This window comes from Branchiostoma floridae, chromosome 12 (genome assembly GCF_000003815.2).
Source record: "Branchiostoma floridae strain S238N-H82 chromosome 12, Bfl_VNyyK, whole genome shotgun sequence".
Lineage (NCBI taxonomy): Eukaryota > Metazoa > Chordata > Leptocardii > Amphioxiformes > Branchiostomatidae > Branchiostoma > Branchiostoma floridae.
In genome coordinates, this window is record NC_049990.1 from 6,252,785 (window position 1) to 6,280,436 (window position 27,652).

Consider the following 27,652-nt stretch of genomic DNA (forward strand, 5'->3'; position numbering starts at 1 on the left):
GTCAAGGTTGAACCCCTGGGACCTTCCAAATGCAAGAACACTCTACCCCCAAGGCCACTGTACTTTGAGTAAAAAAAATCTTAGACATACCCTGATGTCCTGAGACATAATCTCCACCAGCTCATCCTGCCGTATGACATGTACAGGACTCTTGTTGACTTCATTGTCGGCCTTGTGTCTTAGCCAGTCTTCATAGCCCTGCAGAAAAATGGACAGGAAAATCATGATTGTTGGATATAATTTGCTTTGTAAAGACTTAATATATAAAACAGACCTGATTCAGCCTACAGATGCATGTGCCCTGTGTGATAGAGACTGTTACTCTGACTTACATGTAGGACTGTGAATGAAACAAATGGTGTGCTTTTATAAACTTGACAATTGAAGTTTACATTCAAGTTAGTATTTTCACCAAAGAGAGTTGCAGAATACCAGCAAGGCAGAAGAAAGCAACTAGTTGAACACACAGCTTAGCGTTGATAATGCTTGATTACAAAACTGCCAGTTAGTCTGTCCATATGTTTGTCATGTACTGTTCATCATTTAATACAATTAAGGTAAGTAAGACACTGAGAAAAGCCCACCTGTTTGATTGCTGTAACAAAAACCACAAACACCAGTGGCATGATGCTGGTGACAGGACTGACGGGCGTGTCATCTCCTAGCGACAGCTGTAACAAGAACAAATCACGTTTCAGGTTGTATATGCACATATCATTCACAACATTTCTTTCATATACATCCATATCATCAAGCGTAAAGATGATAGAAATATACTTAATCTACTATTCAATTCTATCTAGTACTTTGATGAAATCCAATACAACCCTACATCTCTTTGAGCTGCTCTTAAGACTTGTACCAATATCATTTTGTCTTCACCTTGTACATATCATTCACAACATTTATTTCATTATATGTACATCCACAACATCAAGCGTAAAGATGATAGAAAACTATTCAATTCAATAAATACATTTTGTAGTACTTTGATGAAGTCCAATACAACCTAAATCTCCATGAGCTGCTCTTGAGAACCATGAAATTTAACTGGTGTAAACTGATCAAAATTTGAAAAAGTTACTCTAAGGGCCCAATCTTACGGTAGTTGTAGGATCAAACACAAGACATTCTTAATCTTAGGGTGGTCATGCATGCATGTGTCCTGAAAATTTCATATGTCACAGAAAAGACTGCCCTACTAGATCCTTGTAAGTGGTTGGTTCTGTCACAGCTTGCTTGAAAGTACTATAGATACCACATCTACGTGATACAACGGCATGCAACGACTGTGACCATGCCATAACAGTTAGATGTAAAAACTTTAACCATCACACTTTGGCAAGACTATTGATTATGGTAACGTTACATTCAGCAACTGTGTGATGACTCAAAGCAATCAGTTAATTACATCCAGCTAAAAATGTACTTACCAGCTTGAACTACAAATCTGATGGGTAAAGATGCCTTTAGACATTTTACAGCTCATGTGATACAGACACAGGTACAAATAGGTTTATACGGCCACGTTTGTCCTCCAAATGCAATTCTGAGTGGAGGGACGTACATATTGTACTTTCTCAAGGGCAGGGAAACCATTATCTTCCAGAATCAAAGGTAGAATCAAACAATTACAACCATTCCCAATTCTTTTGCGAGGCAATTTATATCCCTGTAACACTGTGTTTCTTTGTGAACTAGCAGCATAACAAAGGAGTCCAACAGACTCAGTGACAGAAAATCTATGGTATGGAGGGATTCACATCTCAATAACACAGGCTTCAATTTACTAGAGCAGTAAAACCTGTCGTAACAGTGACTTATCTTACAGTTGGACAAGAGCTCACAGCAAGTAATGAGAACTTCCTAGGCTTGGATGCCATTCAAAAAAGCTAATCAAGCCAAAGCTTATTTGCTTTGGGTACACAATGTTCTTAATGACTTTCTGTTAGATACTGTCCCCAAAGGTACGTCACTTATCTAAGTTCTCTGGTTTGAAACAAAACCAAATGAATATAGAGTCTGAGGGCTAGGTTTCCGTCCTTGCACTCATCATTGTCAAGGCATGGATACTGTTTTTTTAATTTTTTTATTTCCATCTCCATTAGACCTAACAATATTGGTAAATTTCCCTTCCGGCCTTGTGTTTTCTTCTTAACCTCTTCTTTATCATATAATCTTCAAATATTGGAATAAAAAGAAAATAAATTGGTGTGGCTCAGTGCTCTTATTCGTCTTATTCTATTGGTGCACTTTTGTGTGTTTACCAGTTTTCACACAGAAGGACATGAAAATCTATGAATACATGTATTATCACATCTTTGTGGTTCTGTATCTTAGTGTATTTAATTGATGTCATTACTGTTATTTTAAGCCCACTGCTACCCAAAAAGCAGGTTGTAGGACCTGATTTGCACATACTGATAAACTGAAATGAAACTGAAAGTGTATTGAGAATGTGTGTACTACTTACCTGGATGATTCCTACACACAGAAAGTAAAAGTTTGCTATTCTTCTGAACTGCTCGAATAAATTCTTGGGGATGAAGTTCCATGCTGTATACTGGAAAGGAAAGGGAAGAACATGGTTAATCCAATTATATAATAAACTATACTTTATATTATTGTACTAGCTAAACATGACATGTACATTAGAAAAAGTAATTGAGAACCACACAATATGTCCACAAACCAATAAGTAAAGGTAAGAGAGATAAAAGTTAGAACAGATTTAAAAAAAAACTTTAATTTATCCAAGTACATGAAAAAAGAGCTAAGAACATTCAGTAGAAGTTTCTGAGTGGTTGCCATACAATGTAATGTCAAATATGAAAAAAATTCTTCTGTATTACTATTGATTTTACAATCTGTGTTTCTTAGTAATTGCTGAATGGTTTATAGTTCTTGTTGATCAATTTATCAATAGAATGGAAAGAGTCTTCTGGGTCTTTAATTTGCAATCAGGTCAATGAAGTGTGCCCAAAGAGCGACCATTTTGATTGGTCTGTCCACAGTGCTGAAAGGCTATCCAACCAATAGAAAATGTTCTAACATGTGCCTCCTTTTTTTACGTTCTACATTTTCTGTCAAAGCATTACACTAATATGTTTTGCTGCATTTTACAGGGTATTTCTTATCTGTTTGAATATCCATGTAATTTCTCATGGCTACAACAGAAAGTGTACAATGCAGGGTTATAGCCAGCACCTGTCCTTCAGTCCTTTGAAGGAATTTTGCAGCTGGGGACTGCAAAAAGTTTTCCCCATTCCGTCCCCTGGGACAGACAAAAATTGATATGTAAAGACATAAAAGAACTAAAACCCATGTGTTCTTCTTCACCAAAACAGATGCCATTGAACAGCTTAGTCTACAAGCAAAATTTGCACCTCAAAATGCAGGAAATAGTGTTTCAGAGGTTCTTGATTTAAAAATTTTCTGCGACCCAGACGCCCTAGAAATGACGCGCAACGTTACGCCATGCCTTCGGTGCTCGATAGGATTCCCATTCAAAATCAAGGGGACTGAAAATAATTTCAGGCTGGCTACAACCCAGGTAGTACAATGTATACAGGTCTTGAAATATTCGGGGCGGTTCTACAATGTATGTTCTCAGTAATCAAAGTGTCACCTCTACACTGCCAAATAACTGTGCCACAAACAATAATGTTCAGTGAATTGCACTACATGCTCCCAACGCAATCTTTAAACTAGCATACATTCCTTTTTTCCCACTACTGTAAATGCAGAAATGTTTGCAGTGGATTAATGTTCGCATTTTTGCAGCGAACACTTCACCGCGAACTTAAAACCACCGCGAAAAGTGCGTTTCCCCGCTACCGCAAATTAAATCCCCACAAACTTAAATGCATTTGCAGTATATCATTAATTCCCCACGAACTTGAATAAATCTACAGAACATAAAGTGACATGACCTTCCACTGTTAATGTACTGTTAACGCAAAACTATTTCCTAAAAGCTTAGCAAACCTCGAGAGAACCAAATTCCTTGAGCCCTAAGCATCCCACTGCAACACTTTCACGTCCACAAAACAGTTTCCGACCATGACCTCTTCTGTAATGACTATTTCCCCAAACACACTTTATCCTATTTTGAAACACTCGATGGCTTACAGGTCAAAATTAGCATTGGGATACACTCCTGGGTCAAGCGGATTTTCCCACAACATGAGCAATTTATCATAATAGAGCTGTTACTGTTGCAATGCAGGCAGGTTGAAAATTGCTGCATTTAGCAGATTCTAAACTGCAACTTTCCCGTACATAATATATGTGTCTAACTAAACCTGCCTGACCTAAAAATGTATGCTGTATGTCATTGTTAAGAGGGCAGCACAGATATTTGTCATAAGGCCATACCAATTTAATTTCTTGGTTCTCAGATTTTTTCAGAAAAATATTAGGGTGGTCGGTCGAAAAAAGAAAGAAAAAAAATTGCAAAAAGTCTATATAACACAAAAAAACAAGGTAAGTAGACATTAAGTAAGTCAAGTTTTCAGATTTTCATGGCATGAATTATCCAATGAATCTCTTCCTTTGATTTTATACCACTGTTCTGATTATGTGACAGCAAATAAGCGCTCTGATTGGTTTATCAGCAGTATGTGCCCCTGGAATGGGTTTTTTTAAAGGTCTGCAATAGCAAAACCTATATCTATTTTTCTTGGGACTAAATTTTTTTCAAAATCGGAAAAAAATGGGTCGGGAAATCCGAGAACCAAGAAATTATATTGGTGTGGCCTAAGAGACAAATGAAGAAATTATAGTGTTCTGTCAAAGATTTATTCATTTTTACAGCTGTGTATTGTGCTGACCCATTTTCTTTATTGAGTTATCATGAAAGAATGTGAGTCTGAGGCACTAACTTCCACCTAATGTCCATTCGTAAGCCTAAGCACCATGAAAATAGCCACTAAATTGTCATGCCCTGATACTTTTTATTGCAATCTCAATATAATCAAAACAAATCAGGCTACTTTTTCCGACATTTCCCAGGCAGTAGCAATTAATTCACTCCGTGTGTCAATCTGTGTCAATCTTACCAGAGGTTTTGAATAACCTTAAGTTTTTTGGTACCTGCTACCTTACAAGGCTCAGTGTTAAATGCTGCTTTGATTGGATACTGGCAAGAAAAATTTAAGGAATTGTGGCAAAAACATTGGAATCTAATGTTTTTGCCGCAATTCCTTAAATTTTACTTGATGATTAGAATTAAGAAGCTAGAATTTAGAACCTGAAATTACACTCATAACCAAAGTACAATAACTTTACATACCATTATACTAAAATCTTTTGAAAGATAATCACCTACAATGTATCTATGTTAAGCTACAATGTATTTTGGTGTCTGAATTTTAAAAAAAAGTGAAACAAGGAGACTAGAGTTTTGGAAGGCGATATCTACAAATGATGTATTATTCATGGGTCATCCATGGGGACCAATAACATTTCACAGTATAGGATATTTACAACAGACACAATCTGGACCCTATGACCTATATATGGCACTTCTGCAGTATAATCAGTGACCTAGCTAACCCTGACTAGGTCCATTGTATGCCAATCATTTTGTTTCAGGTCTACGGCCGTGACGCGTTGGTACACCTGATCCCTTGATCTCAGAAGTTAAGGAATGTGTAGTTGGGTCAGTACTTAGATGGGAGACCAAGGAAGACTGGATGCTGTAGCCGGGTCATACAAAAGACTCTTAAAAAGTGTACTACTTCTTTCTCTGCTAAGAGAAAGAGTATGAAAGCTACATGTAAACACTACCAGTGGACTAGCCCCCTGATGAAGTGCTTGTAGCTACATGTATGTGTGGCCCAAGGGCTATGAAATAGAGATGGGCACTGGGCTTGATGCATCTCATTGATGTATGGGCAACGCCAGAATGACCATTTAAAGAGACAAATTGTAACGCTAGTTCACCTTTATTCGCGGGGTCACCTATATCCGTTGTTTGTTTTTAAGATAGGATATTTAGGGATATCAAGTTGACAGAGCGTGGTTTAAAATTGTAATGTTATCAAATCATGCAGGTCGAAACCACCGGCTGTCGACCGGATAGCCCTAATACCCTGTCTTTAAAAACAACGAATATAGGTTACCCCGCGCATATTAGGTGAACTAGCATTAATAGACTTTCCTCCACTAAAAATAAGTCTCCGTAGCCATTTCTTCATACATATGAAAAAGCCATGAATCCTAATTGTCTAGAAAATATTAACCTGAGCTCATGCTATACAGTTTAGACCGTGTCAGTCAACTACAATATACTGTTACGCAACAAGTTTTAATAAAATTTTGATAATTTAAGACTATGATTAATAAGAATGCAAATAATTTGTATGCGTGCCATAGCACGGCACTGTTCCAGCCCAGATTTTCAGTCTGATCAAGAATTGGAGATTAAGTTACATAAATGGGATCACAGAAGAAATTGATTCTCAGATGAAATGCACTCAAGAGGTCAATACAGCATACATACATGTATTTCCATTTAAATTTTACATTCTAACGGATTAAAAAATCGGCAACAAAAGCTCTTACGACTAGAGTTCTGGTCTTAGACTAAAATAACGACTCAGTAAAAGACTTTATAGTTTCACATACTCTTCTCTGATATGCAAAGCATCAGAATTTGTCTGCTAGGAGTAAAATTTAAACTGGGATAAATCTTTTTTGGGGAAAATGTTTAAGTCTCTGTCCAGCATCACATTCTCAAGTTGTCAGACTCTAACCCTGTGTCTCCCCTCAACACACTTAATTGAGATTCACAATACTGTTAATGCATTTGAATTCGCAGTGATTTAATTTTGCGGTAGCGGGACAATGGAGTGTTTGCATTGGTTTTGAGTTTGCGGTACTGCCATCCCGTGAGCTTGAATGCATTTTCAGTACTCTATTGTACTTTGTCTCGGTGTTTGCAGTAAAGCAGCCACTGTGAAAACCAAAAAGTACATAAAACGACCACAAAAGTTTCTACATTTACAGTACTTGCCAGAAGAAGGGTGAAATGCATAAATATGAATGATTGTGTAGACCACAGGAAGATAAGTATCCTATGAGGCTAATTGTGTATCTAAATAAACTCAACTCAACAAGAAGGGTGAAATGTGTTAACGTTAGTTCACCTTTATCCGCGGGGTAACCTATATCCGTTGTGTTCCTAAACAAGGTATCCAAGGATATCAAGTCGATGGACGGTAGTTTCAAATTGTGCTATTTTCAAAATATTGCCGTTTGAAACCATCATCTGTTGACTTGATATCCCTAAATACGTTGTTCGTAAAAAGAACGGATAAAGGTTACCCTACGGATAAAGGTGAACTAGCGTTACCCGGTAAGTGTTCCCCATACCTTTGAGGATGTTATCGTGTTGTCAGGATACTCCTCTGGTGCTATGTAGACCTCGGTGCCTGCCCATGGCGCCTGGCGGTTTGCTACGTAAACTGTACGCGATTCTCCCGGAGGTATAGCCTCAAGGCCCTGCAGAGTAAACAAAAACAACAACAAGATCAATATCACACTGAGATAAACATGTCTTGATTTTTATCATTTACTACAGAGGCACATATATCATACAGTCTCTATTTAGTCTCTAATTAGTCTGCTACCTCAGGAAACAATAAATATATCATCAATCTCAAGATACATGTATAAAACAAAGTAAACAAACAAACTATCATATATCATCTATGAAAATATGATAATGATCAATCTAAAAAAAGTGAAAAACATTGGTCTACTCTAGTCAAAAACATCCTGCTGCCATCACTTATCGTCATTATAATTTATATATGATTACATATAGGCCCCGTTCATGATGCAAAAATTAATGCGGATGCATCCGCATTTTTGGCCGATGCGGATAAATTTCTCATCATGAATGCTCCGAAACGGATTTGATGCGGATTTTTCGGGACCACCTCGGGAGGTGGATTTGAAACGGATTTTTTAAATCCGCATTTGCGAACTGTCATCATGAACGCAAATGCGGCGTGAATCCGCATTACATCCGGGTAACGTGGGGTCAAAGTTCGCGCCGTGACGCGGGAAACTGAAATTTTAGCGGTCACCATGGTCGCATCTCACTGCAGTCAGGTCAAGGCACAAAACCTTTCGTCGCTGCCGCCTCGTACGTTCCCTTCCGCGGGCACACAGCATTTTCAGGAAAAACACTAACAACAACAGCTGGGGATCCGCCATCTTTTTCGCAATGTTCTGTTGTTGCGTAATGTTCTAATTCCCTGACGCGGATCTGAAACGGATTGCCCGTTGGCATCGTGGACACAAAATGTAAACCGTTTGCATGCGGATCATGATCGGATGGACGCACATGCGGATGCATCCGCATTAATTTTTGCATCATGAACGGGGCCATAGTTTCAAGACACAAAAAAGAAAACATCTGATTTCAATTTCAAAAACTGAAAAAATGAAACTACTCAAGAGTATCTTATTCATTGTCACTTTCCATACCTGGTACACAGTATTAGTCCCAAGGCTCTATATAATATACAGGAATGAAGAAAAAAAAATCAATCAATCTCAAAAACTGATACAAAAATAAAACATTCAAGTCAAAAATGTCTTAATTGTCATCACATTCCATAGATATATAATAGTTGCAAAGCACTATATCGAAAGATACTAGTAACAAATCAAGATGGACCTCTTCTGTGCTGTTTTCGCCCATACCTGTCTAACTATAGACGCAAACAAACGCTTAAGTTCTGCGACAGTAACAGTCTGATGTCTATATATGCACTGCAAGGGGCTTGTAATGAATAAATTGTGTTGATAGTCTGGGATTGCTGCTGTTTATTTACAACTTTTAGTAAACACGACAAACAACATATTTTATGCAAGGAAAACAAAAAGATCAATGCCAGTGTGTTATACAGTCTAGACCATTTCAGCCAACATTCTCCAGAATTTTGGCTCAGGTTCCTAGAATTTTCCAGAATTGGCTTTGTTCCTGAAGACATCTAATTGCGATCTACATCTTAATTACCTTTCAATATACCATACTACAAATGTTAGTTCATTTGGTTAATCAATTTTCAAATGATGAAGATTTGTTCGGAATTAAACTGAAAGTCCAAAAGTAACCTGGAGGGTGTTCAATGTTAACATAACAAAAGCCGACACGATACTGAAACACCGACCTTTTCCAGCAAAACATGTGGAAACTATCTGGAAACACAACCTTATACAATACTTTTGATCTGAATGCCCCATCAACACTGCATTGACGCAGAGAGCACAAAATAATGACTTACTGGTTTCTTTTTGGATGTTTGGTTGACGTTGCATTGCAATTGGAATTCTAATCTTGTCCAGCACAATATTTGGCAACTACATTGTATAGTGAAAACACAACCTTATGAAATAGCTTTGATCTAAGTGCTCCACAACACTGTATTGACGCAGAAAGCACAACCTAATAACTTGCCAATTTCTTTTAGATGTTTGGTCGATGTTTCATTGGAATTCTGATCTTTTCCAGCACAACATTTGGAAACTATAGTAAGACGGGATACCATCCTTATAATGGAAACACAACCTTATACAATCCCCTTGATCTAAGTGCTCCACAACACTGTATTGACGCAGAGAGCACAACCTAATGACTTGCGCGGCCAGTACCGTGCAAGCAATTACTCCTACGGTAACTTCTGCACCACACAGGGCCATTTGGCCTGTGCATATCTATCCACATGCAAAGTAAATGTGACGTGGGAGCATCCGACTTTATCAAATACACATTAGGTCACCCTGCCCATTATCTCCCAACATATTATCGCCGCACCATCCCCTGATAAAACTCATTTTCTTCCACTTCACCTTGATTACTTGGCCAGGGAAGGCCACCGCAGAATAAGTCAACTGGACGAAAGAGACCGCAGTGTACCATTAAAGGGTAGATTGGAGTCGCATTAGTGAAGGAAATGTTACCGTAAGATGAAGAAAAATTTGTCAACTGTATTTTGTTGCTGAATCTTGCATCTTGTTTTTTAATTGTTGGACTTAATTTTAGCTACTAACACATTTACAGAGGAATGGTCTTCCTGCATTTGGCCCCTGTTGATTCTATCTTGTCCCTTTGAATCGCTTACATCTATCTCTTGCAAAATTACATACTTACACAGTAAAATTTCCACTACCATTTACAGTCAAGGTCGAAGTAGTATTACAATGTATAATGTATTCAGTCACTATCCTTGCAAAGGACATAGTAGGAGGAGCTTGGAAAATTTATTGTTTAACTTATATGAAAATAGAAGAAAAACTGTACAATTAGGATGATGAAAACATTACATGACAGAAAAAATGAATGTTGACAGAAAAAATGGCAAGAACACTCTAGAAATTTCTGTCTCTAATCAGATGTCTTCGGATTCTCAGTTTTAAGACGTGATGAAATTTGTATCCGTGAATGTTGCTTAATATTTGCAACTATCGCTTGATATGTTACATTTCAACTTTTGTTAACATCATCAGAAATAACACAATTTGTTATTGTGCTAGAAATACACATAGAGTTCATTGAACGAATCAATTAAAAGGTTACACATACACTGTGGGATACATAATATACGTTATACAAAACTAAACAACGTAATATGGGCTCTAAATAATGGAGAAAGATATATCAGAGAGCATTTACTAACTTTCATCAGTGTACGAGTCTGGGAGTTGAGTGAACTTTGTTCTACTTCTAGTTAGGATTAATGACAGTACTTGGTTGCACAAATGATTAATTGTCTGAACCTGTTGTGTTCCTAAGTTTCATTTTGATCCATCATAAGTCATAACTGTGTTCCACTTATTGCCGAGGAATAGAACCACGCCTCCGGCAGTTTTAGCAATTACGGTGTGATGTAGTGTGCGAAAGATGACATGGGTGATTATTATAAACCCGCGCCTTGCTAGTAAACAGAACAATTGGGCTACAGATCTAGATTTCTTGTTGGAAAATAAAATAAATCTCATGGTTGCTATGCTGAAAGGAAGCAAATTAAGCTGAAAATCTTTGCAAAAAGATACCGTAACTGCTTAAACACCTTTCAGATACCTAATAATAAGTGTTGGGATGCTTTCCAACCATAGGGAATATAAACATTGTGGGAAAAATATCATGTACTCACTTGTATTCACAAAAGCTTGAAATGTTAATTACTCAATAATACATACCATGATACATATCAAGGAAAATAGAGCTTAAGCACCATCAAATGATGTATCTGATGGTGCTAAAAAGCTTCCAAATGGCATGGGATATATAAAAAAGGTCAAAACATAATGAATCGACATACATTTAATTTATATATATTAGGAAGTTCTGAAATGCCATCAAATAAAACAGTGTTTCAGGAAAGGTGCTGAAATAATATCCGACACCTGATCAATGAATATGAAAGCTACTCCTTGAGCCGTACAATTCATTTGTAGGATTCGAAATACTGAGTTCCAAAAATTCAATTTTATGCCTTGATATACGATGTATGCACTGTCTGTTGTTGTTTGAAAGGCAAATGCTACAATTAAGAGTTAATGACCCGCCCCGAGGTGTATATGGTGTCATACACCTCGGTCCTTTGCTATAACCACCGAATAAAACCACTGAGTGAGTGACGAAAGTCAATGACATGGAATACAAGACGTAGTGCTGAAATGCCATCCGATGACTAGTTTACATAAAAATGAAGCAGAGTTTAGAAACATTAGATCATATCATCATTATTTTCTTGTCTAACTTGTGCATTGTTTTTACATGGCCTTATACTCAACTTCAGACTGTACATTGCCTTGCATTACAGAGAGAATATACAATTCCCCCTTAAACAGAAAAGAAGGCTAACAAATGGAACTTTCTGGCACTTGGGATTTAGTGCTCCCCCCTCTGCGACAAAACATTAGCTCCTGTAATGCAAACAACAGGAGCTAATTAACTCACTTGTCTTATAATGTATGTATTGTTTGTTTCCTATTGGACTACTAAGAAATTGTCATCATCTTCTCTGCATATGAATTCACAGTTACGATATAAAGCCTGCTCTCCAACAAGATCTCTTCAGTGTCACTGACGAAAGACAGCAGATGGTATCTGATATGTTTCTAAAATCATATCCAGTTGCTTTAGTAATGCTATTTAGCATGTCTTGCATAACATTACTGTGGATAATCTGACCACAAATTTTATCCTACAACCGCAAAATTTAGTCCCTGCGAACTTTAATCAACTTACAATATTACAAGATTTGGTTTTTCTTTTTTTTCCTTTACAACAGTCCATCTCTATCAATACATTGTCACAAAGATTGCTTCCAAAATTCAGACTGGAGGCATTTTAATTCTACTTGACTATTACAAAATGACACTCAATGTCTGACCGTTTCCAAAAGCAAACCAGTTGCTTGAGAAACACTATTTAGCAAGTCTTGCATAACATTACTATGGATAATCTGACCACAGATTTTATCCTACAACCGCAAATTTTAGTCCCTGCAAACTTTAATCAACTTACAATATTAGTATTATTACAAGATTTGTTTTTTTTTCTTTTTTTTCCTTTACAACAGTCCATCTCTATCAATGCACTGTCACAAAGATTGCTTCCAAAATTCAGACTGGTGGCATTTTAATTCTCCATGACAATTACAAAATGGCACTCGATGTCTCAAGGCGTTGGACAGACGCCAAAGAATTGACAAATCAATTTGGCGTTATTAACATGGACGGTGAATCAATCTCTGGGCTCCCGTCGGGATTTGTCACGCAGCTGACCTTAATTTTCCTGCTGTCCCTCTTTTCCGACACTTCCCCAGCAAATGTCTGTGTTCAGCATTTGATTGAAAACTGAAGAGAATTCTTCAGCTTAGTTAAGTTCATTATACGATCGATGTACGACAGTCATATGATCATGAAGTAATAGAATTCTTGAGTAGCATGTACAACATTCAGCTTGATAATTTCCTTTTCAAAAGACTGTCTTACTCTTAGACACTTTCTCTGCAAATGTCTGTATTCAGCATTTGATTGAAAAGAGAATTTTTCAGCTTAGGTAAGGGACTGGTTAAGTTCATTACATGATAATAAATGATCGATGTACAAAATTCAGCTTGATGATTTCCTTTAACTTTTCTCTGGAGTTCGTTTTGTCACATCCTGTTTGACAATACTACAACCGCTACACCTTGTGACAACTGTAACAAATGTAACTGCAATATGATTTCAGTCCACACCAAGTTAATTTGACAGTTTTCAGTTTGAAAGAAATTAGATGAACTACAAGAAAAGAATTGAAACGGGGCTGATGAAGACATCAATAGGCACTCCATTATTTCTAAGTTCCTAAATAACGGCATCTCAAATTCAAAGTAACAATACACCAATAAGCAGTTACTCAAGCAACCGGATATAATTTTGGAAACAGTGAGACAACATCGGTATTCCGTTTTCTTCGCCAGTGACACTTGAGAAATCTTGTTAGAGAGCAGTTTTTATATCCTAGCTATATGTATTGATATGCAAAGGAGATCTAGTTTAAGAGTAGGTTCAACCAATAAAATTTTACGTAAGAATGTTAATCCGATCTTGTCTGGTAACGCCAGGTCACCTTTATCCGTAGGGTAACCTTTATCCATTCTTTTTACTAACAAGATATTTAGGGATATTAAGTTGACAGATGATGGTTTCAAACTGTAATATTTTGAAAATAGTACAATTTGAAACTTCCGTCCATCGACTTGATATCTTTGGTTACCTTGTTTAGCAACACAATGGACATAGGTACCCCGCGGATAAAGGTGAACTAACGTTAGATTTTTGGACTTGCGGCCTAGGTGCTGATCATCACGAATCACCAGTAAGAATTTATTGACCATGACATTGGGCTTCACAGGCCAAATCTCCCCCCTGACAATTAGTCAGCGGTGACTCATTATCGAGATCCATACGGGCACAGAACAACAATCGAAAAACGTGACCTTGCAGTAACACAGCTGCATATATACTGTGCTTGAAACACTGTTTTTCAGCCAGGTTGCCAAGGCTGCAACCTGAGTTTAAAGCCAGGTTGCGCTGTCAACATTTCAGGTTGCCCAACTTACAAGTTATCATTTAGTTTCTTCAAATCAGCGGTACAAATATGAAGGCTTAAGCACATAGGTGTTGGAAAGGAGTGTTCCAACTGCAAAATTTCAGTTCCCCTTTATAATATGGCTCAGTCATAAACAGGTATATTGTCTTTGTTGTGGCTAGACCCCATATAGCAAAAGTTTCCTGCAAGTCTTGTAATCTGCAATTAAAAAGGAATTTAAAGCTGCAAAGGTGTCTTGAAGAACACTTGTTGTACTGAAGAACACTTACTAACTTAATCCTGGAAAACCAATATTTTCTAATTGTCATTTTACCAGAATCCAACTACTAACTGAATCCTAATCTAGCAATTTAAACTTTTTACACTTTTTTTCTTTCTTATGTTCAGTTTCAAGTATATTTATCATGCATATACAATGACAAAAATGATTCCATTGCTGGAAAGCATTCAAAATCTTTCCTGACTTAAGGTCACAGTTTCATTGGATACTTATTCATTAAAAATGGAGGACGAAATTTGTACAAAATGTGCTTCTTCTTATAGATCCCATTACAATACAGTATAAGACTAAGAAGCCTATTTTGTCCAAATCTGGACTATGCTGTGTTAGTCAGAAATGACTTACTGTAAAAACTTAACAATCACACCGACTCATCTAAACCCTCTCACTGATTATTTGTGCTGTTATCAATAAAAAGGCTTGTAACGTTAGTTCACCTTTATCCGTTGGGTAACCTATATCTGTTGTGTTGCTAAACACGGTATCCAGGGATATTCAGTCGATGGACGGTAGTTTCAAATTGTACTATTTTCGAAATATTGCTGCTGAGTTTGAAACCATTATCTGTCGACTTGATATCCCTAAATACTGTAAATGCAGAAATGTTCGCGGTGGATTAATTTTCGCGGTGACCACTTCACCGCGAAATTAAAACCACCGCAAACATTTTTCTATCATGATATTAGACTGCAGTCTATGGTGCTACCGCGAACTAAATCCACCGCGAAAAGTCCTTTTTCCCGCTACCGCGAAATTAAATCCCCGCAAACTTAAATGCATTTACAGTACATTGTTCTTAAAAAGAACGGATAAAGGTCACCCTATGGATAAAGGTGAACTAGCGTTACGTGACTAGCCAAATATTGGGTAACAGGAGGTTAAAATGTGGTTGCTATATCAATGAATGACAGTCAGCAAAAGATTCTTTTAGATAATGTTCCAAGATGTGTTTTTCCATGCAGTTCTCTCATATTGATTCTTCACCCACACTGACTTTTATGTGGTATTACCACTGCAAATTTCATGCTTGGTAGAAGCCTTAACGGCAAGACGTTTAGAAAATCAGTTACGAGATTAGAAAATCAGTTTCCCATAAGGCAACCTACGCACAATAGAAGGTCATCTTTGACCATCCAAGGACATCATGACCCAATTCGTTTTCGCAAGTCTATCGGTTTAAAGGCCTGGAAGAAATAAACTTATGATTCCGGTTACCCCAACTATACCTACTGCCCGGCAGGCTTTTAGCTAGGATTTTATTACAGGGGGTCCAAATTTCTTGGTGAGTCGCGGTAAATGATATAGTCGTGACTACTGTAGGGGGGTCCGAGGGCATCCGAATTCCATGGTGCTGAGTTTTAGAGAAGTTTAAAATTAAGTTAAAATGGTGCATTCTAAGGTACCATGTCCGGGGCAAAATTACTGTAAAAGACGTCACAGAGAAGACTGTAAGCACAAATGATCTAGTGGTACAACATGTATCCCCAGTCAATTAGAATTTCATGCTTGTCAGAGGATCTGCTCCCCAGGGTTAGGGCGTCTAGTGTGTCGAATTTCTCGTTATTTTAAGAAAATTGCGTCCAAATGACGCCTGGACGCATGCCTGGCTAAAAGCCTGCTGCCCAACGCTTTTTTTGGTCGAACGATGGTACGGGACCAAGATGTTGCAAAATTGTTTCCAACATGTTCTTCTCATTTTTGTTGCACCACAAAATCAAGTTTGTACATTATATATCTAATAGATATACATGATTAAAACATGATCTTGAAAATACTAGTGCAAATCAGCTACACATTGTTATTTGTTATATCACTGAAGTAAAAATTTGAAAAAAAAGAGACAATCCCAGGTTTTTTTAGGACTGTAAACATAACATTTAATTTTCTAGGCCATAACCTGATGGTCCCTAATGCCTATCAAATCCTTCCTGAGAAGATTGCAGTTAATCCAACACATAATGGCTTGTCATCTTAGAAGATTACAAAAAAGACCCACTGGTCTTGGCAGTCGGCATGTTGCAATCACAAAAGAGCTTTCAATATCGTGTAGAAACTTGGACAAAAGCCCAACTGTAATGTATAGCATTATTACAATTAATGAATGTCGATTTGAGAACTGGTTACAAATGGACGAAGACTAACCTACATTACATAAATGACTTTCTATAGTATCGCACAATGGATGAGTAGAAGATGGATAACATTTTATTTGTAATTGCCCACATTATGAGGCCAACAGAAACAGGCTTTTTGAAACAGTAACACCACAATCTGCCCAAGCTTTCACTGTCAAAAATGTGGAACAATTCATTGAGCCACTGCCTCCAAAGAAGAAATCAACCCTCTATTAATGTGTGCTGATTATGAACTTTGGATTAGACATTTTATTAACTTTTTACATTATTGCAATTAACCTTTGGGTATGAGTTTGCCAAAAGAAATTTTAAAGGAGTTTTAAATGAAACAATTCTGTCATATGGTAGTCAATACTAAAGAGTTCAATGCAAAAATAAAACGACTGCAAAAGTTTCCAGATTTACAGTATTAATGTGAAAACATAATAATAAGTTTGCGGTTGTTTGATGTTTTTGGTTTTCACGGTGTCTACCTACTGTCTCAGTGCAACATGTACTATACATTGTACAGTATTAAATAAATATGTTAGAGGTGACACTTCCGTCTGTAGTATGTATGTGCTGTTGCAAGCACAAAATAAAGGTGAACACTCCACTCTGTCCTTGACCGTGAAATTAAATAATAGTCTTTATTGACATGACACAATTAAATAGTAATCTTTATTGACACAACAAATGTACAGCGACTTTTCGTAAGGTCTACATGTATAACAGCTACTTACAGTTAATTAAATGACCCCAAACTTAACTGCATTTACAGTATTGTCAACTCCAATTTTCTCATGGCTGACGTAGGGGCATTTACAGTATTGTAAAGTCAGATTTTTTCATTGCTGCCTTGAGGCAATTACAGTTAGTCAGATTTTTCATGGCTGATGCAACGCTAGTTCACCTTTATCTGCTGGGTAACCTATATTTGTTGTGTTTACCAACATGGTACTAAGGGATATCCAGTGGTTTCAAGTTGTAATATATTCAAAATATTGACTTCATATTCCTGAATACCCATTTCTGAAAGCAATGGATATAGGTTACCCCATGGATAAAGGTGAACTAGCGCTAGAGGCATTTACAGTATTGTAAAGTCAGATTTTTTCATGGTCGATGTAGGGGCATTTACTGTATTGTAAAGTTAAAACTCAGATTTTTTCATGGCTGATGTAATGCTAGTTCACCTTTATCCCCAGGGTAACCTATATTTGTTGTGTTTACCAACATGGTACTAAGGGATATCCAGTGGTTCCAAGTTGTAATATGTTCAAAATATTGTAGTACCGTCCGTCGACTTCATATTCCTGAATACCCATTTCTGAAAGCAACGGATATAGGTTACCTCAACGGATAAAGGTGAACTAGCGCTAGAGGCATTTACAGTATTGTTAAGTCAGATTTTTTTGCATTGCTCATGTAGGGGCATTTACAGTATTGTAAACTCAGATTTATTCATCGCTGACATAGAGCTATTTACAGTAAATGTATTGTAAACTACAATTTGTCATGGCTTTTAGAGACATTAATACAGTACTGTAAGTTAGATTTTTTCATGGCTGAAATAAAGGTTTTTACAGTATTATAAACTCAGATTTGTGCATGGCTGGAGTAGATTTACTACAATGACTCAGCAGCCGGGGGACGGACAGAGTCCCAGGCCATATAAAACCCTTCAATAAACCATGCGCTCTAATAGGCTCAATCTGCGCTCACCTGGTACCGTAGCACCTGACTGGTGAAATCTGGCATTTATGGAAAATAACGTCATGACTGGCTTTCGGTACATTACTTTTAGGCTGCACTGGTTTAGTGCCTTGGTTGAGATAAGCACTGATTATGATTTAGGGACAGAAGTATAAGAGTATCAGAATATTGAAATCTGGCAATTCTGACAAATGACGTCATGACCAGCTTTCGGTATATTACTTTTAGGCTGCACTGGTTTAGTATCTTGGTTGAGATAAGCATTTATTATGATTTAGGGACAGAAAATCCAGTAAATACAGCAGAAGTATAAGAGTATCAGAATATTGAAATCTGGCATTTATGGCAAATGACGCCCTGACCAGCTTTCAGTATATTACTTATAGGCTGCACTGGTAAATAATATCTTGGTTTAGATATTATAGCATTTATTATGATTTAGGGACAGAAAGTTCAGTAAGTATATAGCAGAAGTATAAGAGTATAAGAATATTAAAATCTGGCCTTTCCGACAAATAACGTCACGACCAGCTTTCGATATATTACTTTTAGGCTGCACTGGTCTAGTATCTTGGTTGAAATAACCATTTATTATGATTTAGGGACAGAAAGTTCAGTAAGCATAACAGAAGTATAAGAGTATAAGAATATTGAAATCTGGCAATTCTGACAAGTAATGTCTTGACCAGCTTTTGGTGTATTACATGTACTTTTAGGCTACACTGGTCTAGTATTTTGGTTGAAGTAAGCATTTATCATGATTTAGGGACAGAAAATCCAGTAAATATAGCAGAAGTACAAGAGTATCATTGAAATCTGGCAATTCTGACAAATAACGTCATGACTAGCTTTCGGTATATTACTTTTAGGCTGCACTGGTCTAGTATCTTGGTTGAGATTAAGATTTACTATGATTTAGGGACAGAAAAACCAGTAAGCATAGCAGAAGTATAAGAGTATCAGAATATTAAAATCTGGCAATTCTGACAAATAACGTCATGACCAGCTTTCAGTATATTACTTATAGGCTGCACTGGTAAATAATATCTTGGTTTAGTTGTGTGTCGATTCGAATAAAATTCCTAAACGGGGAACATGCGGCTCCAGCGTCTTTTCTGAAGATGTGGCGTAAGTGTGAACGGTTGGCTTGAGGTCTCCTTCTCCACATATATCTACTAATATCTTGGTTGAGATAAGCATTTATTATGATTTAGGGACAGAAAGTTCAGTAAGTATAGCAGAAGTATAAGAGTATCAGAATATTGAAATCTGCCAATCCTGACAAATAAAGACATGACCAGCTTTTGGTACATTACTTTAGGCTGACCTGGTTTAGTATCTTGCTTGAGATACATGTAAGCATTTATTATGATTTAGGGACAGAAAATCCAGTAAGTATAGCAGACGTATAAGGGTATCAGAATATTGAAATCTGGCAATTCTGACAAATAACGTCATGACCAGCTTTCGGTATATTACTTTTAGGCTGACCTGGTTTAGTATCTTGATTGAGATAAGCATTTACTATGATTTAGGGACAGAAAATCCAGTAAGCATAGCAGAAGTATAAGAGTATTATCAGAATATTAAAATCTGGCCTTTCTGACAAATAACGTCACGACCAGCTTTCGATATATTACTTTTAGGCTGCAGTGGTCTAGTATCTTGGTTGAGATAAGCATTTACTATGATTAAGGGACAGAAAATCCCGGAAATATAGCAGGAGCTTATTATAAGTATAAGAGTATCAGACTGTTGACACCTGGCATTATGGTAAAAAATGCACGACCAGCTTTAAATACATTTCTTTAAGGTTGAGAAAAATTATATTAGGAACAGAAAATCCAGGAATATAGCTAGAAATCAAGTATATGAGTCTGAGACTGTTAACATCTAGCATTTCTAGAAAATAATGCTATATATAGTAGCTTTCATTTTAACTGACTTAGTAAGTATCCTTATCTAGTTTTAGGCTGGACTGCTTTAATTTCTTGCTTGAGGGAAAGCATTTACTATAATGATGTAGCATAGACAAACCAGAAATATAGCTTGAGCTTTATGTATCAGAGTCCCAGACCATTAAAATCTGTCATTTCTATAAAATTATGCTGTGACTAGCTTTCACTCACAGTCTTGATTCACTTTTAGGCTGGACTTGGTTGAAAGAAAGCATTAAGTACTATGATTTAGGAAAAGATATATCTACAGCTTATGCATAAGAGCAGCAAAGTGTTGAAATCTGGCATTCATTCCCAATAATGCCCTTACCAGCTTTCAGCATAATACTGTCAAGCTAGGCTGGTTTATTCTCTTGGTTGAAAGAAAGTATGAAGAAGAGCCAAAAATATAGCTACAGCTTATGAGTAACAAAGTCCCAGGCTATTGGAATCTGTCAAATGGCAAATGGTGCTATGGCCAGCTTTCAGCATATAAATCATAAGCCTGACTGCTTTAACTTTGTGGATGAGAAAGAGCATTTAAGGACACCTAAGCCAGAAAATATGGCTAGAGCATAGAAACGATAGCACTAGATTTAAATCATCTTACAATACATGTACATTATTTTTTAGATGAAGTTTTTAACTGCTTTCTTGGTTGAAAAAATACAGAAGGGAAAACATCTAGAACTTAGAAACTTGGCACAGAGCTCAAATTGGGCATTTCATCATCTTGACAGGCATCTCTTAATGAAATATTAAAAGTACAGTCAAATGAATTTGCTGGTGTGACTGAATGAAATCTAAGACAGGAGAAAACCTAGCAATATAATACTGCCAAGCTTGAAATGTTCGTGACGGTTCTATTTTTGCAGTATTTCTGGTTACCCCTCCAAGGCCAACCGTGAAATCATGAGATAGTGATCATGTTTCAATTTTATCACATCTGAGCTACATGTACAGATTTGTTTTAATTGCAAACTTCAAAACACTGAGAAAATTTCCTTTTCCTTCCTACTGTGGATTTGTTGGTATGATTGAATGAAATCTAAGACAGGGGAAAACTTTGCAATATACTACTGCTAACCTTGAAATGTTCGTGACGGTTCTATTTTTGCAGTATTTCCGGTTACCTCTTCAAGGCCAACCGTGAAATCATGAGATAGTGATCATGTTTCTATTATCACCTCGAGCTCTCAGCTACAGATTTGTTTCAGTTGCAAATTCGAAACACTGAGAAGATCTCCTTTTCCTTCCTACTGTGGATTTGTTGGTATGATTGAATGAAATCTAAGACAGGGGAAAACTTTGCTATATAATACTGCCAACCTTGAAATGTTCGTGATGGTTCTATTTTTGCAGTATTTCCGGTTACCTCTTCAAGGCCAACCGTGAAATCATGAGATAGTGATCATGTTTCTATTATCACCTCGAGCTCTCAGCTACAGATTTGTTTCAGTTGCTAATTCGAAACACCAAGAAGATCTCCTTTTCCTTCCTGCTGTGAAATAGAACCACTGCACTCCCAAGGCCTCAGTTGGGGTTTTGTAGGTGACATAATTACTACTAGGTGTCAGGTCCCGGTGCGACCACCTGATCCATCTGCACGTCTGGGTATGTAAATCTCATCCCACAAACCACTGACAGCACACTACATCTTGAAACCGAGTACAGATGTACGTTCTGGAAATTACATTCTTCATCTTACGGCTTTCCAATTAGAGTTTTTTTCTTTTTCTAAATCTTCCCATGGTCCCTAGCCATGGACTTAATTTGCAATGTTGCAGAAAATAGAGATACATGATAGTGAAAAATTACTAGTATTACATTAAACCTCTCAGCGCCCTCTCAAAAAGTGAAGTAATGACTAATGTTTCCTATATAATTGCCATATCTATATTTTGAAATGGTAAGTTTTCCAACCAGTATCAACAGGTTCATATATTGATGTTTTACAATGTTGTAGAACTTATAACCTACCATAACGTCATGTAAGTCTAATGATAAAGAGTCACCATAATTAATATAATTTTACAGTTTATAAAATTCTGCCCATGGGGGCTTTACAATTCTACGTCTTGTAAAAAAAGTGTTCAACATAATCGACAGAGTCACATGACAGGCGTCTGCATCTACTACTAGGTGTCAGGTCCCGGTGTGACCACCCGATCCATCTGCCCGTCTGCGTATGTAAAAATCACCCCATTAACCACTGACAGCACACTACATCTTGCAACTGAGCTCAGACGTATATTCAAGAAATCACATTCTTCTTCTTCTGACTTGTCAGAATTCCAATAAGAGTATTGTGTCTGCAATATGTTTGGCTCACTTTGTTGAGGGTGTAACATGGAGGTGGCAAGTGTTATATATCATGAATCGAATCAGGGGATGCCAAAGTTTAGTGTTTATTCTTTCTCTAATCTTTTTACAACTATGGAAGGCGTTCAGCACCAAGGACAGGTACTGTAACATTCTAGGGGTACTATGTATAACAAGTCCAATCAGGTAATGCAAAACTTTGGCAATTATTTGTTCTGCATGTATTGTTTTACTTTGCCTTAGCTGTGTCTATTACTTCTTTAGTCTTTTGCAACTGTGGATGGCATTCAGCACCAAGGACAGGTCTGATTTTAATTGTGCAAAATCTACTTCTGTAAAGGGCTTCTTGCCCTTAGGATAAAAATTGTCTGCAGCGTATGACCAAAGAGTTGATATTTGTTTTGTAAGAACTGTTTGAAGGCATTCAGCACCAAGGACAGGTCTGATTTTAATTGTGCAAAATCTACTTCTGTAAAGGGCTTCTTGCCCCCTTAGAATAAAAATTGTCTGCAGCGTATGACCAAAGAGTTGATATTTGTTTTGTAAGAACTGTTTGAAGGCATTCAGCACCAAGGACAGGCCTTTTGCTTCTGTAAAGATGGTCACTTCTGGAAAATCCACCTTTTGAAAATGTTTTATATTTTAATGATATTCTGCAGTGCAGGGCCAAATATTTCATATCTTTTTGTCTTATATGTACTTTTGAAGGCATTCAGCACCAAGGACAGGCCTATTTGCTTGTGTGAAGATAATAATGCGTGAAAAATCTACCTGTTGCTCTTAAGATAATGATATTCTCAACAAAGATTTGATGTATATTTGTTTTGCGAGTTTTGTTGAAAGCATTCAGCATCAAGGACAGGTCTGTTTGCTGGTGTAAAGATGGTTACTTACAAGTGGAAAAATAACCCATTGAAAAGGTTTCTTATCTATAAGAATCTGTCCCATCTAACTTCTAGTGAACTCATCCATTTCATCTTACTTTTAATAATATCATATGTTTTGCTCACACTTAAAAATTAACAGAATATATCCCCTTTAACATTACCTTTAATGATCATCATCATTTAGGGTCACGGATTAATGAAGATAATATAACAAGAGATTGACTGCAAGACTGCACAGCGGTATGCTTTCAATACACGCAAAGATGCCTTTGCTTTAATTTGTTCTAGTCATAATGAAATATTTAGTGTGCTAATCATAATTTTCTACACCAACATGAGCAAGCCTGCATGTAAATTACAAGTTACAGAAACATAACTATACTGCACTTGCTGTAACTTTAGACAAGTTATGTTGATCGAATTACAGAACAAAGATCACCATTGAACTTGATACTATTTGAATAAAGTTGGAATTCTAATACATGAGATTTGACAATATGAGAACTTGCTTGCTTGGATAACTGCATCATATATTTGGCATATCGTATTACCTGGATTTCTAACCTTCATCAAAGTAATATGAGAACTCTGTAATAAAACGATTCAATTACAGATGAAAATATACTGTATTTCAACACATTGACATCTGCAATTTCAAGTACTGCACAGCTATAATTTTTGTTCTTTGTAGTACTACCGTAAATTCCGGCACTCAAATTTCTCAGCACAGTGAAATTAGAGAGCTTGCTGTAAAGTTACATATTGGAAGGAAAATATGTAGTATGCTAAGTTTTTAGTAAGAAATCACTGTCAAAATCCCAAACTACAAACAAACAAAATTCATCAATTTCACATTATGTACACAACACTGCTATAATATACAAAGTACTTGGAAAGTACCTGGAAAAGAATGGGCTAAGTTTTCCAATATTACACATGGCAATCAACCTAATGTCTTTTGACAATGTGCATTTCAGATGACTTGGGAGACTTCCCTTTCACTAATTAATCCCTAAGGACACAGAACATCCCTGTATCGAGGCCAATCAATGAGCAGTGCGATGACAAGAATACAAGTTAAGATATTTCTTTCATGCAAAAGTGTATGGCTACATGTGTATTGTGTAAATTGGGAGTTGCAGAAACAATCACACACACGCACGCACGCACGCACACACACACACACACACACACACTCACTCACACACACAAATACACACACATTTATATACATACATACATAGTATACAAACACATTCACACACAAACACATTCAAAGAAACACTCAAACAAATACTATACAAAGAAACATACACAATCATAATAATCACACACACACACACACAAACACAGTGTCACATAAACAAAAACAATATCAACTCAGCCCCTTAGGGTAAAGCAGTAAATTAAATATATGAAGTAACCTTATTCCACATGCTGGTACATGTAATATCCCACCTCCCATATAACAACAACGCATGACTGTCATGTTGTATGCATGAACCACCACACCACATTAACCTATTGATCACATGTGCTTCTTGAATGAACTGCCAGTTTAGATATAGATCTAAATCAAATAAGTCGAACCCGATTCATCTGACCCAACACACGTTTCTGAGTATGTCACAGTCACGTAGAATTCAGTATATGTCCAGTTTAGGACTCAAATCACGTGCTCCGAGTCCCACAAGTACAAATACTAAAATTACATCTACCAGTAGCATTAAGAAATCAAAGTTGCCTTCTTTTCAACTACAAGAATCAGGGGTACCCAAAAGGCATGTTTTATCTAAAGCTCATATGAAATTGTTAAAACTTAAAATAAAATAAAAACATAACACTTTCCTTATAAATTCATTTATTTCTAGCAAAAATGTTGACAAATTTCATAAAACTTGTATGAATGCTTAATACATGAGCACCCCCTGGTATAATTTGCAGCTCTAAATATCTAAATTTTGCATATTGGAAATGTGGGGCAATAAAAACATATGCCAAAAAAATGTCAGAACTGGCTTAAGTTTAATGAAGTGTTATATGTCTTGGCTTCGTGCCTGCCAAGCAACTTATATTGGTTGATTTAATGTAGTAAGATACTGGTACACCCAAACCACAATTCAATATAATGAATCGAATTACAGCGCCCAGGTGAACACAATATGGAAAAGAATTGCGGATTTGATGTGGGTGTCACATGGCCTCAAGTGACCTGCAATCACATACTTTTGGCTTGTCTTCAAGAGAAGAATAAACTGATAAAGTTACTTTCACCATTATTAATTTATTTACATTTTTACATTGTAATATCTATTTGTTCTTTAATCTTTTTACAACTGTAGATGGCATTCAGCACCAAGGACAGGTATTGTAACAATGCAAAACTTTGGCATTTATTTGTTTTGCATGTATTGTTATACCTTGCCTAAAACTGTGGATGGCATTCAGCACCAAGGACACGTCTGGTGTTTAATTGTGCATAATCTACCTGTTGAAAAGGATAAAAAATGTCTGCAGTGCAGGACCAAAGAGTTGATATTTGTTTTGCAAGTAAAGTTATGGTTGGTATGTACTTTCACCATTATTTACAGCATATATTCTTATCAGTACTAGTCAGATGAACTGCCATGCCCAGTCAGCTAAACCTTCCACATACTCATAGTACCGTAGATTCACTTATTTTGAGGGGATAAAATTTTGCAGTTGGAGGGAAATTAAAGTTGGTTTTTGCAGTGTTTTAAGGTCATTGTTGAACCAATTTTGTAGCACTGTAGAAATATAAAACACAAACACGAAATTTGCTACCATATTTTCACATTAGTAAGAAAAAAGAGCTACCGCAAACAGTTCTAGAGTTACGGTACTGTTATCTACATTCCTCTCACCTTCTCTATGCTGTTTTATATCAAACTTCAAAGCTTCTTCATACAGATGTTGGCAAATGGCCAATGTGCAAGCAACTCCAGTATGCACTCCCAGGAAAACTGCCTTACATATTTAAAATCTTCACAGAAGACCCTTGCTGGGGGCATAACTTGAAGAATTTCAATGATTGTAGACTAAATTGAACATTCGTTGATGTAGGTTAGACATCCAGGTAATAAGATACGCCAAAAAGTAGTTACTCAAGCAAATGGATATGCAACCCTCTCCAACAAGATCTCTTCAGTGTCACTGACAAAAACTACTGGATAGTAGTTGACCGTTTCCAAAACCATATCCAGTTGCTTGAGTAACTACTTTTGGGCATAAATTGAACATTTTTTTGTTCAGGTCCAAGTTCAGGTCCGGACCTTGACCATACAAGTCCTGTGCTTGAATTTTCAAACCGGTACCCACCCGTAGTTCCAGTACATGTATTTGGGACCAAAATTATTTTTGCACTGCACCAGTCTGGAATACTGTGTACATTTTTCTAGTATGAAATATAAGTATGTTACCATCCAAGGGAAACATATTACGTAATATCTGCTAACATGTCGCGGCACAGGTGCAGTTGTATACACCAAAATGAGGAATCATAGCAGTTGAAATATAGCCCACACTTCATCTAAGCCCCAAAATTCATAGAAAATGATTAGTTTTCCTAGCAAAGAGTCGCACCGTGATTCACCTAAGCATAATCTGAAATGCGAAGATCTAATCATGATTAAATGTGACTGTAATCAGCCCGCTACAAGATTGAAGCCGGCGCGTCTGGTCGTTTGGATCTTTATCACTGAGAATCAATACGTTGTTAACAGCAACGGTTCTGCGGTCAATTTTCCCCCTTATCGGAGTCTGGAAGACGCGTGCCCCCACCGTCACATCGCACACCCGTTCCTATCAATTACGCTTTGTCGTGTCACTGAAGTACGGGGGATTTAGCACTAAATATATGGGATGACGCATATTCGACAAACATTAATGTTATTGGTTTTCTACAGAAATTACTAGTTGAGGTGTACATCTGTCTGAATATGAGGATTATCGATGTCATAGAGACAAAGGTGAAACTTTCTTATACGAGAATAAAATGCATTTGATCTGTTTGTAACTATTGCTTTAGAACAAGATTAGTATACTGTAGTCTGTGGTAGCATTCATATACATATTACAATGTACAAGTACATGCATATAATGATTTGTTTTCCACTACCTCAAAAAGAGGAAGTCAAATGTAAAGAAACAAGCTCGATGTGTATTTTAGAATGTATTACACTGTACAATGTAGGTAATAGTTCTTGATATATGTATCATAAGTTATCAGTATAGTTATCAGTTATAAGTAA

At 36.8% G+C, this 27,652-nt stretch overlaps 1 protein-coding gene across 1 annotated transcript in view; it reads right to left on the bottom strand.

Moving 5' to 3' along the window:
- LOC118426856 (probable phospholipid-transporting ATPase IF) overlaps window positions 1-27,652 on the bottom strand; it is a gene marked incomplete in the record, with an annotated part of 86,611 nt that overhangs the window by 42,131 nt on the left and 16,828 nt on the right. The window contains 5 exon segments of the mRNA XM_035836414.1: window positions 91-198; window positions 585-671; window positions 2,474-2,563; window positions 7,378-7,506; window positions 8,500-8,526. Of these exon segments, the coding sequence (XP_035692307.1) occupies window positions 91-198; window positions 585-671; window positions 2,474-2,563; window positions 7,378-7,506; window positions 8,500-8,526 (441 nt within the window).